Consider the following 14,122-nt stretch of genomic DNA (forward strand, 5'->3'; position numbering starts at 1 on the left):
AGCCCATCTTCAGAAAGTAGGAGTGCTGATCTACTATCAGTTGCCTTTTAGATAATAATGAATAGACAAGAATGGAAAGGGGATACCTGATCATAGATCAGCACAGGTCCAGGTCCTCTCTCTGATCAACAGCTCACAAAAAGTCACTAAAGTGCTCTCACAACCAAAGCTAGCTTACTAACTAATTACGTAACAACCCCGAAAAGCGCTTCAGGAAGAGACAGAAAATAACAGATGAGAACTGAGGAACATCCTGGATTCATATGGGTGTTTGTTCACACTCACTCCATCAGATACGTTATATCCCACTGTTGAATTCATTAATACCTAAAGATGAGTGTCTTCTAAAACCAAGTCATTTGATGAAAGATAAGGCAAAATGTGTGTGTCCAAAAAGATACAGGTCCATATGTTGATTGAGAGTGTGTGTCCGGACACTGGGTCTGTGTTTCAATGTCAGAGTGTGTCTGCGTTTCACTGTCAGAGTGTGTGTCTGTGTTTCACTGTCAGAGTGTGTGTCTGCGTTTCACTGTCAGAGTGTGTGTCTGCATGTCTGTGTTTCACTGTCAGAGTGTGTGTCTGCATGTCTGTGTTTCACTCTCAGAGTGTGAGTCTGCATGTCTGTGTTTCACTGTCAGAGTGTGTGTCTGCATGTCTGTGTTTCACTGTCAGAGTGTGTGTCTGCATGTCTGTGTTTCACTGTCAGAGTGTGAGTCTGCATGTCTGTGTTTCACTGTCAGTGTGTGTCTGCATGTCTGTGTTTCTATGCTGTGTGGTGTATAGCTTTTACTGTCTTCAGGTCTTCATAGTCAGTACTTGGGTACTTTGGTGTAGTCCTCCTGGACAACACTCTTACACAGGCATATAGACAGGATCATTCCCAGAAGCTGGAGGACGAAACAACTGGGTTAGTTATGCTAAAAGCACGCACGCACACACGCACTCACAAACACACACACACGTGTGCCCAAAAGCACCAATGCATGCACACACAGATAGACAGACACACGCACGCACACGGCAAGCACACACACAAGCATTAAAACCAAAACTAGCATACACAAAGACAACCACACCAGGCGCAGAAACAGGGTGGGGCACAGTAGACCTCCTATTATTAATCTTGAAGGTGCAGGATGCATACACATTCATACCTCACATGATGACGGACTATGTGTGGGCATGTACAGTGCCTTGCGAAAGTATTCGGCCCCCTTGAACTTTGCGACCTTTTGCCACATTTCAGGCTTCAAACATACAGATATAAAACTGTATTTTTTTGTGAAGAATCAACAACAAGTGGGACACAATCATGAAGTGGAACGACATTTATTGGATATTTCAAACTTTTTTAACAAATCAAAAACTGAAAAATTGGGTGTGCAAAATTATTCAGCCCCCTTAAGTTAATACTTTGTAGCGCCACCTTTTGCTGCGATTACAGCTGTAAGTCGCTTGGGGTATGTCTCTATCAGTTTTGCACATCGAGAGACTGACATTTTTTCCCCTTCCTCCTTGCAAAACAGCTCGAGCTCAGTGAGGTTGGATGGAGAGCATTTGTGAACAGCAGTTTTCAGTTCTTTCCACAGATTCTCGATTGGATTCAGGTCTGGACTTTGACATTCTAACACCTGGATATGTTTATTTTTGAACCATTCCATTGTAGATTTTGCTTTATGTTTTGGATCATTGTCTTGTTCGAAGACAAATCTCCGCATTTATACAGAGACTTGATTACACACAGGTGGATTGTATTTATCATCATTAGTCATTTAGGTCAACATTGGATCATTCAGAGATCCTCACTGAACTTCTGGAGAGAGTTTGCTGCACTGAAAGTAAAGGGGCTGAATAATTTTGCACGCCCAATTTTTCAGTTTTTGATTTGTTAAAAAAGTTTGAAATATCCAATAAATGTCGTTCCACTTCATGATTGTGTCCCACTTGTTGTTGATTCTTCACAAAAAAATACAGTTTTATATCTTTATGTTTGAAGCCTGAAATGTGGCAAAAGGTCGCAAAGTTCAAGGGGGCCGAATACTTTCGCAAGGCACTGTATGTAATGTGTGTGTGAGGGCCTGTGTGTGTGTGCGATACCTCAATGACTGCCACTCCAACACAGATTCCAAGAATAACTCCACAGTTCTCCAGAAGCCAGCCCTCCACACTATGCATGCAGCCCTGTAGAAAGAGGGGGGAGAGAGAGAGAGAGAGAGAGAGAGAGAGAGAGAGAGAGACAGATTTAAATTTTTGAAAACCTTGAATGGCACAATCCAGGTAATGTACATACCATACACAGTGGCGAACCGTCATTCAGGGCAGCTTTGAGCCCCACATTTTTGGCCCTCCCCCAAAAATGAAAGGGTTTGCAGTCTGCTGTGAAGCATTCATCCATGTATACGGGTAAGAGTCTAGCTACAGATTCAGATATTATACATACAGTTGAAGTTGGAAGTTTACATGCATTTAGATTGGAGTCATTAGAACTCGTTTTTCAACCACTCCACAAATTTCTTGCTAACAAACTATAGTTTTGGCAAGTCGGTTAGTACATCTACTTTGTGCATGTAATTGTGCATGTAATTTTTACAACAATTGTTTACAGACAGATTATTTCACATATAATTCACTGTATCACAATTCCAGTGGGTCAGAAGATAAAATACACAAAGTTGACTGTGCCTTTAAACAGCTTGGACAATTCCAGAAAATGATATCCTGGCTTTAGAAGCGTCTGAAAGGCTAATTGACATCATTTGAGTCAATTAGAGGTGTACCTGTGGATGTATTTCAAGGCCTACCTTTCAACTCAGTGCCTCTTTTCTTGACATCATGGGAAAATCAAAAGAAATCAGACCTCCACAAGTCTGGTTCATTCTTGGGAGCAATTTCCAAATGCCTGAAGGTACCACGTTCATCTGTACAAAGTATAGTACGCAAGTATAAACACCATGGGACCACGCAGCATCATACCGCTCAGGAAGGAGACTCGGTCTGTCCCCTAGAGATGAATGTACTTTGGTGCGAAAAGTGCAAATCAATCCCAGAACAGCAAAGGACCGTGTGAAGATGCTGGAGGAAACAGGTACAAAAGTATCTATATCCACATTAAAACGAGTCCCTATATCGACATAACCTGAAAGGCCGCTCAGCAAGGAAGAAGCCACTGCTCCAAAACCGCCATAAAAAAGCCAGACTAAGGTTTGCATCTGCACATGGGGACAAAGATTGTAATTTTTGGAGAAATGTCCTCTGGTCTGATGAAATTGAAATAGAACTCTTTGGCAAAAATGACCATCGTTATTTTTGGAGGAAAAGGGGGGAATCTTGTTAGCCGAAGAACACCATCCCAACCGTAAAGCACGGGGGTGGCAGCATCATGTTGTGGGGTGCTTTGCTGCAGGAGGGACTGGTGTACTTCACAAAATAGATGTCATCAATGGTAGGAAAATTATGTGGATATATTGAAGCAACATCAGTCAGGAAGTTAAAGCTTGGTTGCAAAATGGATCTTCCAAATGGACAATGACCCCAAGTAGACTTCCAAAGTTGTGGCAAAATGGCTTAAGGACAACAAAGGCAAGGCATTGAAGTGGCCATCACAAAGCCCTGACCTCAATCCTATAGAAAATGTGTGGGCAGAACTGAAAAAGTGTGTGCGAGCAAGGAGGCCTACAAACCTGATTCATTTACACCAGCTCTGTCAGGAGGAATGGGCCAAAATTCACCCAACTTATTCACCCAAGCTTGTGGAAGGCTTGTGTTGGCACGTTGTGTTAGCTAATCCAAGCTTATAATTTTAAAAGGCTAATTGATCATTAGAAAACCCTTTTGCAATTATGTTAGCACAGCTGAAAACTGTTGTCCTGTTTAAAGAAGCAATAAAACTAGCCTTCTTCAGACTAGTTGAGTATCTGGAGCATTAGCATTTGTGGATTCGTGGGTTCGATTACAGGCTCGAAATGGCCAGAAGCAAAGACCTTTCTTCTGAAATTAGTCAGTCTATTCTTGTTATGAGAAATGAAGGTTATTACATGCGAGAAATTGCCAAGACACTGAAGATCTTGAACATCGCTGTGTACTACTCCCTTCACAGAACAGCGCAAACTGTCTCTAACTAGAATAGAAAGACGAGTGGGAGGCCCCGGTGCACAACTGAGCAAGAGGACAAGTACATTAGAGTGTCTAGTTTGAGAAACAGACGCCTCACAAGTCCTCAACTGGCAGCTTCATTAAATAGTACCCACAAATCACCAGTCTCAACGTCAACAGTGAAGAGGCGACTCCGGGATGCTGGCCTTCTAGGCAGAGTTCCTCTGTCCAGTGTCTGTGTTCTTTTGCCCATCTTAATCTTTTATTTTTATTGGCCAGTCTGAGATATGGCTTTTTATTTGCAACTCTGCCTGGAAGGCCAGCATCCCGGAGTCTCTTCAGAATTCTCCTGAAGAGAGAAAGAGATTGAGAGAAATAGAGAGGGGGAGAGCAATAGATACAGGGAGAGAGAGGGAGAGAGAGGTGTGCAGAAAGAGGTAAGAATAAAGGGGTGATCCAAACGGGTCAGGACACAGAGCGCTCTCCAAACACCACCGTTGTCTTTGGACGAGACTCAGTGCAGCATGCATACCGGTGTGTGTGTGTGTGTTGTCTTTGGCGGGGCCTGTAGAGCGGTAGAATAACAACCAGAGGCTGGCTGGAAAGAGAGAACATAAAAAGGATCCCTCTATAATAACAGTCCAGCAGCCTTACGGGAAAACATAGGAAACATTCATCAGCCCTCTGCTGTGTGTGTGTCTCTGCTGTGTGAATAGAGGCCTTTACTCAACACAAACAACAGGGATTGCTGCTGTCAACAGGGTGAGCAGGGTGATTAAGTACTACTGTAGTCCTGCCTTACTGAATTACCATCTGGGACATGACTAGGTTGCTGTCGGATGGTCAGGTGGAGTCTGATTAGATTCATATAGGAATGCAACTTTGTAATGAGATGACACAGACCTTTGCTAAAAATACATTTTCTGTTCAAATTAAATATAAACAGAGAAGTTTAGCTATGGTTTGCTCTAATGAACAAGAGCCAGGGTGTGGCTCATATACAGGCAGGTCAGCAGACAGGTGTACACAGATCCCAGTCTCCTTGACGTCTGTCCCTCTCCCTCCCTCTATACTACTTCGTATACAGGCAGGTCAGCAGACAGGTGTTCACAGAGCCCAGTCTCCTTGACATCTGTCCCCCTCCCTCCCTCTATACTATTTCATAAACAGGCAGGTCAGCAGACAGGTGTTCACAGAGCCCAGTCTCCTTGACATCTGTCCCCCTCCCTCCCTCCATACCGTTTCGTAGACTGTCAGATCGGTAGAGCATGGTTTGATGTCAGTCCCCCCTATCCCATCCTCTCTCTTTAGCTTTCCCTCCCTTCCCCCTCTCTCCAACATACCGTTTTTGTAGACAGGCAGGTCAGTAGACAGGTGTTCACACAGCATACTCCTTGATATCTGTCCCCCCCTCTCTCTATCTCCCCCCTTCAACATACCGTTTCGTAGACCGGGAGGATGTTGGACAAGTGTTCGCAGAGCCCTGTCTCCTTGACGTCTGTCCCGGGCAGGGTTTCGTTCCGACAGGAGCAAGGGTACATGGAGACAGAACTGTTCCTGATCCATACATTCTCCGACCAGTTGCCTGGGCCAGTCCAGCCACAGCACTTCATCTGGAAGGCGGGGGGGAGGGGGGACAGGACAGGGAGGTGGGAAGAGGATGGGGGAGAGAGAGAGGGAGGATTGGCAGAAAGAAAGAACAAAAGAAAGAGAAATAGGGAGAGAAAGCATGATTAATATGTACCAGTTAAATTCTTTGGTGAAACAGACAGTGTTCAAACAGCAAAAGAAGCCCAACACTCTTTGCCTGATGCTCGCATGAACATTTTGGGGTGATAGGCTTGGCAGGAGAGCCAGATATGCAAGAATGAACAGGGGAGGGGGATGTTAAAGTGGAAACCTTTTGAATAAGTAGCGCCGTGAGAGTGCTTGTGCTTTTGAATGCACAGTATCACATTCAGTTGACAACTGAACTATACTGAACAAAAATATAAATGCAAATGAAACAATATCAAAGATGTTGCTGACTTACAGTTCATATAAGGAAACCAGCCAATTTAAATAAATTCATTAGGCACTATAAATTCATTAGACACTGGATTTCACATGACTGGGCAATTGGTGGGCCTGGGAGACAGGCCCATACAATCATAATGAGTTTTTCATCACAAAAGGGGTGTATTTCAGACAGAAATACTCCTCCGCACACCCCCTGACGATACCGCAGGTGAAGAAGCTGGATGTGGACGTCCTGGGTTGGCGTGGTTACACGTGGTCTGCGATTGTGATGGAAATTCTCTAAAACGACGTTGAATGCAGCTTATGGTAGAGAAATTAACATTCAATTCTCTGGCAAGTGCTCTGGTGGACATTCCTGCAGTCAGCATGCCAAATGCTTGTTACCTAAAAACTTGAGACATCTGTGGCATTGTGTTGTTTGACAAAACTGCACATGTTTAACCTCACTAGGGTAGGGGGTACTATTTTCACCTCCGGATGAAAAGCGTAACCAAAGTAACCTGCCTGCTACTCAGGCCCAGAAGCTAGGATATGCATATAATTAGTAGATTTGGATAGAAAACACTCCAAAGTTTTTAAAACTGTCAAAATAATGTCTGTGAGAATAACAGAACTGAAATAGCAGGCGAAATCCTGAGGAAAATCCATCCAGGAAGTGCCATTATTTTGAAATGGCTGTTTTTCCAATGAAAGCCTATCCACCATTTAAAGGGATAGGACCCAGATTCCGTTCCCTATGGCTTCCACTAATGGTGAACAGTCTTTAGACATTGTTTCAGGCTTTTATTCTGAAAAATGAGGGAGAATGACAACTTTGAGTCAGTGGATAGTGAGATGTCCCCAGAGCTGTTTCCTGAGCACGACCTGACAGCACGCCTTTCTTGTTTTTCTTATATATTGACGACGCTATTGTTCGGTTGAAATATTATCGATTATTTAGGCTAAAAACAACCTGAGGATGACAACCTGAAAGTTAAATAGTTATAGTAATTTAATTTGAATTTGGCACTCTGCAATTTCACTGGATGTTGGCCAGGTGGGACGCTACCGTCCCACACCCCCTAGAGAGGTTAATGATCATGCTGTTTAACCTGTTTGGGCTAGGGGGCAGCATTTTCACTTTTGGATGAAAAGAGTGCCCAGAGTAAACTGCCTCCTACTCAGTCCCAGATGCTAATATATGGATATTATTAGTAGTATTGGATAGAAACACTCTGAAGTTTCTAAAACGGTTTGAATGATGTCTGTGAGTATAACATAACTCATATGGCAGGCAAAAACCTGAGAAAAAATCCAAACGGGAAGTAGGAAATCTGAGGCTTGTAGTTTTTCAACTCAGCTATTATTGAAGATACAGTGGGATATTGGTCATCTTGCACTTCCCAAGGCTTCCACTAGATGTCAACAGTCTTTAGAATGTTGTTTGATGCTTCTACTATGAAGGGGGGCTGAATGAGAGGGTAATGAGTCAGAGGTCTGGCAGAGAACCACGGGCTCGTGACGCACGGTCATGAGAAAGTTACCTCTCGTTCCATTGCTTTTCTACAAACGATGGAATTCTCTGGTTGGGACATTGAACATTTATTGATGATATTTATTGAACATTTATGATAAAAACATCCTAAAGATTGATTCTACACATCATTTAATATGTTTCTACGACCAGCAATATAACTTTTTGGACTTTTCGTCTGACATTTCCGCTGGAATTACCCGCGCCTCGTGAGTGTCGATTTGTTTACTAAACGCGCGAACAAAAGGTGTTTGGACATAAATGATGAACTTTACCGAACAAATCAAACATTTATTGTGGAACTGGGATTCCTTGGAGTGCATTCTGATGAAGATCATCAAAGGTAAGTGAATATTTATAATGCTATTTCTGACTTTTACTGACTCCACAACATGGCGGGTATCTGTTTGGCTTGAATTGTTGTCTGAGCGCCGTACTCAAGATTATGCTTTTTTCGTAAAGTTTTTAAAAAATCTGACACAGCGGTTGCATTAATGATCTTCATCAGATGACACTCATAGGATTTCATGTTACACAATACATGTATGTTTTGTTCGATAAAGTGAATATTTATATCCAAAAATCTCACTTTACATTGGCGTGTTATGTTCAGTAGTTCCAATGCGGTGATTTTGCAGAGAGCCACGTCAATTTACAGAAATACTCATAATAAACATTGATAATAGATAGAACTATCATACATGGGACTTTAGATAAACTTCTCCTTAAAACCTGTTGTGACTAGGGGGCAGTATTTTCATTTTTGGAAAAATAACGTTCCCAAAGTAAACGGGATATTTTGTCAGGACAAGATGCTAGAATATGCATATAATTGACAGCTTAGGATAGAAAACACTCTAAAGTTTCCAAAACTGTACAAATATTGTCTGTGAGTATAACAGAACTGATGCAGTTCTGAGAAAGCCTGAGAAAAATCCAATCCGGATGTGACTCATGTTTTGAATGCTCTGCGTTCCGATGCGTCCCTATTGAGCAGTGAATGGGCTATCAACCAGATTCCTTTTTCTACGTATTCCCCAAGGTATCTACAGCATTGAGACGTAGTTTCACGCCTTTATGTTGAAGAATACCCGTAAGCGGCTACATTGCGCAAGTGGTCACCTGATGGCTCTCAGAGTGATTATTGGGTAAAATACAGAGGTAGCCATTTTTCCTCTCGCTCCTACTGAAAAACCAATTGTCCCGGTGGATATATTATCGAATAGATATTTGAAAAAGACCTAGAGGATTGATTATAAACAACGTTTGCCTTGTTTCTGTCGATATTATGGAGCTAATTTGGAATATTTTCCGGCGTTGTCGTCACCGCAATTTACGGTCGATTTCCAAACATGAAGAATAAACGGAGCTATTTCGCCTACAAACATAATCTTTTTGGAAAAAAGGAACATTTGCTATCTAACTGGGAGTCTCGTGAGTGAAAACATCCGAAGCTCATTAAAGGTAAACGATTTAATTTGATTGCTTTTCTGATTTTCGTGACCAAGTTACCTGCTGCTAGCTGGACATAATGCTATGCTAGGCTATCGATAAACTTACACAAATGCTTGTCTTGCTTTGGCTGTAAAGCATATTTTGAAAATCTGAGATGACAGGGTGATTAACTAAAGGTGTTTCAATATATTTCACTTGTGATTTTCATGAATAGGAATTTTTAGTAATATTTATGTCCGTTGCGTTATGCTAATTAGTGTCAGTTGGGAGTTACAACAAGTTAAAGGTTAGTGATTCATTTTATCTATATTTCCGCTTTTTGTGACAACTCTCTTTAGCTGGAAAAATGGCTTTGATTTTCTGTGATTTGGTGGTGACCTAACATAATCGTTTGTGGAGCTTTCGCTGTGAAGCCTTTTTGAAATCAGAGACTGTGGCTGGATTAATGAGAATTGTATCTTTAAAATGGTGCCTAATACTTGTATGTTTTAGAAATTTGATATATGAGATTTCTGTTGACTGAATTTGGCGCCCTGCAATTTCATTGGCTGTTGGCGAGCGGTTCCGCTAGCGGATGGAACATTTCTGGGATCTTTTATTCAGCTCATGAAACATGGGACCAGCACTTTACATGTTGCGTTTCTATTTTTGTTCAGTGTAAATATCAACGTTGACTAAGGCTACTCACCGTCCTCTGTACATAGTCCCAGGTGTGTTCTGTGGTCCTGTTCTGACCAGTGTAGTTGACCAACATCCCCTTGATGATGTTGGACATCTCATGCTTCAGCTGCATAGGGAGACAAAGGAAATAATACATGCATGAGCTAATTTAACTTTCAAAGTTAGGACAAGAAGAGGTACTAAAAAAGGTACTAATATTATCTAGGCATGATGCACTAATATTATGAAACCTGAATATAGCACAGAGCATGGGTAATAATGCACACATCAACAGCACAATGTCATGTTTCAATTGCCTTTCTATATACAAATAATGACAACAAGCTATACACTAAGTGTACAAACATTAGGAACACCTGCTCTTTTCATGGAATAGACTGACCAGGTGAATCCAGGTGAAAGCTCTGATCCCTTCTTGATGTCACTTGTTTACTCCACTTCAATCAGTGTAGATGACAGGGAAGGGACAGGTTAAATAAGTATTTTTGAGCCTTGAGACATTTTAGACATGGATTGTGTTTGTGTGCCATTGAGAGTGAATTGGCAAGACAAAAGATTGAAGTGCCTTTGAACGAGGAATGGTATTCGGTGCCAGTCTGGGTTTTTCACGCTCAACAGTTTCCCGCGTGTATCCAGAATGGTCCACCATCCAAAGGACATCCAGCCAACTTGACACAACTGTGGGAAGCATTGGAGTCAACATGGGCCAGCATCCCTGTGGAATGCTTTCGACACCTTGTAGAGTCCATGCCCCAACTAATTTAGGCTGTTCTGAGGGCAAAAGGGGGTGCAACTCAATATTAGGAAGGTGTTCCTAATGTTTTAAACACTCAGTGTATTATACAGGGCCACATGGTAGGGAGGCAGGGGAGTTGTGCCTAGCCTACATGCCTTAAAAAAATAAAATTTGATTTGATTTGATTTGATTTAATAGGGGAGGAGTGGTGAGGGAGCCCAACCCTGTTCTGGGAAAGTGTGCCACCCTGCCCTGGCCTGTGGTAAACCCTAAACACAGAGAGCAAGCATTCACACACACATACAGCCATAGCAACCCCCACCTATCGTGAGTCATGAGATTCAAGTGGATCATGGGAACGGCTGAGCTAACAGAACTCAAACCGGTCAGATCGGCTCAAACAAAACACTCCTGTTTGTTCACGCAACACAACACACACACACACACACACACACACACACACACACACATATCCAATTTCACACATTAGCATACTCTTCTTTCTTCTATAAAACAAGAATCACAGGTCCAAACAAGTTATGAAATCTTGAATATCATTATTCTACCTCGATTTTGTGTTAAACAATTAAATAAAAGCTTCCTTTTTGAGCTTGAGCAGTTTGACTCTGGTAAAAACTCAAATAGCTGAAACTCAAGTTTGTATCTATGCTGTTTTAATGTTAGAGTTACAGTAGATTTACAGTTGACCAACCCTTGTGGTGCTGCTAGTGCCCCTCTCCTACCTATAGGGGGTGACGTGCCATTATACACCGTGATGACACGTCTCCATCCCCGTGCTGTCATTTACCAGCCGCTCAGCGTTGGCAACCGTCACGACAGAGCTGGAAACACATTTCACAAGCAAATGCCTTCCACATCGTCCCCCTCCACAACCTTTCTCACCCCTCACCCCCACATCAATCCCCAGCCTGCCCCCCCCGAGTAGAAACGGAACTACCTGTATGAACAGCTCAAAATGAAAACATACAACACCACAGTACAGCAATACACGTTTCCTCTGCAGATTTCACACATCTCTCCCTCAACCCCACCTGCTCTCAGTCTCCCAGTCTTTCACTTTCCACTGATGTGTCGCGATCCGATTCTCTACTCTTCACCCAGAAGTGTCTACCCGTTCAATCCCCCCTAAAAACACTGCATTGGAGCAAGCATGGCTGGAGGAAGTTTCGACCATATTTCTTAAATCATTTTAAATCTATAAGTGGAAGTACACTTCTGGAGAAGGGTCGAGAATCGGAACTCAACCGTTGACTCATCACAGAACAATGCTTCACTCCTGGCACACCCTGTTCCTGTTACACCAACACTAACTGTACATTCCATCACAGTCAGGGGTCAGAGGGGGGATTCTGAGAAGGCCTTCTCAGGAGTCAGGGAAGGTACAGCTGTGTAGGGGGGAGTGGAAATGCAAGATATGTCCCAGCTGCGAGGCCAAGAGAGGGAAGGTGAAGGGGGAGAGCGGGACGCGGGAGATGGGGTGGGAGAGGGGCAGGGATTGGGAAAGGGGGCAAGGAAGGCAAAGAGGGAGAAGGATGAAGGGGGGTGGGAGAGGGATGAAGAGAGAGGTGGTAGAAGAGTGAAGCAGAGGGAGATGAAGATGGAGAGAGTGTGGGGTAGAAAGAACAGGGAAGGACATAGGGAGGAAGGTATAACTCACCCTGTCTCTCTGAAAGTAGATGAGCACCCCAGCGGTTACCTGGGCAATGAGGATGAGCAGGAGGCAGGTGAAGTACTGGGGAGAGACAGACAGAGAGCATCATGGGAAAGTGAGTTTGACAGGTTCATTATAACAGTTCAAAACAACAATGGTCTAGTTTGTATGACACAGGCCAAACCAAGTTTTACAGAGAATGTTAATCAATGTTATTGACTTCAAATGTTAGTCAGTTTAGTCAATCTGAAATGGAATCTCAGAAGTTGAATGGACACTGAAATAATGTAAGTCATTTGAAATGTTTTTGTAGAAGCAGAGCATGGCTGCCCTCACTACACCCCTGAAGCTCCCAGGTTTATCTCCCTGTAACCCCTCCTCACCCTCCTTTAACCCTCTCATCACAGTAAATCCACACATACTGCTGACCTAGGATGGTATTTAACTAACAATCCTCCATAGACCAAACAGGACTCTTTGCGTCTATACTAGAGGTCAAGCGATTAATCGGCATGGCCGATGGTGCCTGTTCATTTATCATCGAATCACAGCCTACTTCGCCAAACGGGTGATGATTTAACAAAGCGCATTCGCAAAAAAACACAGTCATTGCACCAATGTACCTAACCATAAACATCAATGCCTTTCTTAAAATTGTACATAATTATGACATAACATTGAAGGTTGTGCAATGTAACAGCAATATTTACACTTATGGATGCCACCGGTTCGATAAAATATGGAACGGTTCCGTATTTCACTGAAAGAATAAACGTTTTCTTTTTTAAATGATAGTTTCCGGATTTGACCATAATAGTATTTCTGTGTGTTTTTTACATTATAATTAATTCCATGATTTGATATTTGATAGAGCAGTCTGACTGAGCGGTGGTAGGCAGCAGCAGGCTCGTAAATATTAATTCATACAGCACTTTCCTGCATTTGACAGCAGCTCTTCGCAATGCTTGAAGCACAGCGCTGTTTATGACTTCAAGCCTATCAACTCCTGAGATTAGGCTGGCAATACTATAGTGCCTATAAGAACATCCAATAGTCAAAGGTATTTAAAATACAAATGGTATAGAGAGAAATAGTCCTATAATAACTACAACCTAAAACTTCTTAACTGGGAATATTGAAGACTCATGTTAAAAGGAACCACCAGCTTTGTTCTCACGTTCTGAGCAAAGAACTTTAAAGTTAGCTTTTTTACATGGCACATATTGCACTTTTACTTTCTTCTTCAACAATGTGTTTTTGAATTATTTTTACCAAATTGATGTTTCATTATTTATTTGAGACTAAATAGATTTTTATTTATGTATTAAATTAACTTAAAATAAAAGTGTTCATTCAGTATTGTTGTAATTGTCAATATTACAAATATATATATATCTATTTATCAACCGGCCGATTAATCGGTATCGGCGTTGAAAAATCATAATTGGTCAACATCTAGTCTATACACACTTCCACAACAAATCAGGGCCGCCAAATAAAAATTGAAGACCCAAGAGTCAATGAGTAATTTGAAATGTGAAACTTTAGGTTTAGCATTAGCGTGTTAGTAGTGGTGTTGTGTGTACAGTGGAAAGAAAAATTATGTGAATCCTTTGGAATTATCTGGATTTCTGCATAAATTGGTCATAAAAGTTGATATTTGCAGGAGAATGTAAGGCTATCTGTCCGCCAATTGAAGCTCGACAGAAGTTGGGTGATGCAACAGTCCTGGCCTCAACCCGATTGAGATGCTGTGGCATGACCTCAAGAGAACGGTTCACACCAGACATCCCAAGAATATTGCAGTTTTGAGACAGTTTTGTAAAGAGGAATGGTCCAAAATTCCTCCTGACCGTTGAGCAGGTCTGATCCGCAACAACAGAAAACGTTTGGTTGAGGTTATAGCTGCCAAAGTAGGGTCAACCAGTTATTAAATCCAATGGTTCACATACTT

At 42.2% G+C, this 14,122-nt stretch overlaps 1 protein-coding gene across 3 annotated transcripts in view; it reads right to left on the minus strand.

The window, feature by feature from the left end:
- Window positions 1–524: 524 nt before the first annotated feature.
- Window positions 525–14,122, minus strand: part of LOC112232482 (CD82 antigen) — a 44,872-nt gene continuing 31,274 nt past the window's right edge. For all 3 annotated transcript variants that reach the window (XM_024399512.2, XM_042323403.1, XM_024399514.2), the window contains 5 exons: window positions 12,175–12,249; window positions 9,768–9,866; window positions 5,532–5,705; window positions 2,098–2,181; window positions 525–887 (listed from right to left, as the gene is read on the minus strand). In XM_024399512.2, the coding sequence (XP_024255280.2) occupies window positions 810–887; window positions 2,098–2,181; window positions 5,532–5,705; window positions 9,768–9,866; window positions 12,175–12,249 (510 nt within the window). In that variant the 3' untranslated portion in view covers window positions 525–809. The remainder of the gene's footprint in view (window positions 888–2,097; window positions 2,182–5,531; window positions 5,706–9,767; window positions 9,867–12,174; window positions 12,250–14,122) is intronic.

The sequence above is a fragment of the Oncorhynchus tshawytscha genome, linkage group LG06 (assembly GCF_018296145.1).
Source record: "Oncorhynchus tshawytscha isolate Ot180627B linkage group LG06, Otsh_v2.0, whole genome shotgun sequence".
Taxonomy (NCBI): domain Eukaryota; kingdom Metazoa; phylum Chordata; class Actinopteri; order Salmoniformes; family Salmonidae; genus Oncorhynchus; species Oncorhynchus tshawytscha.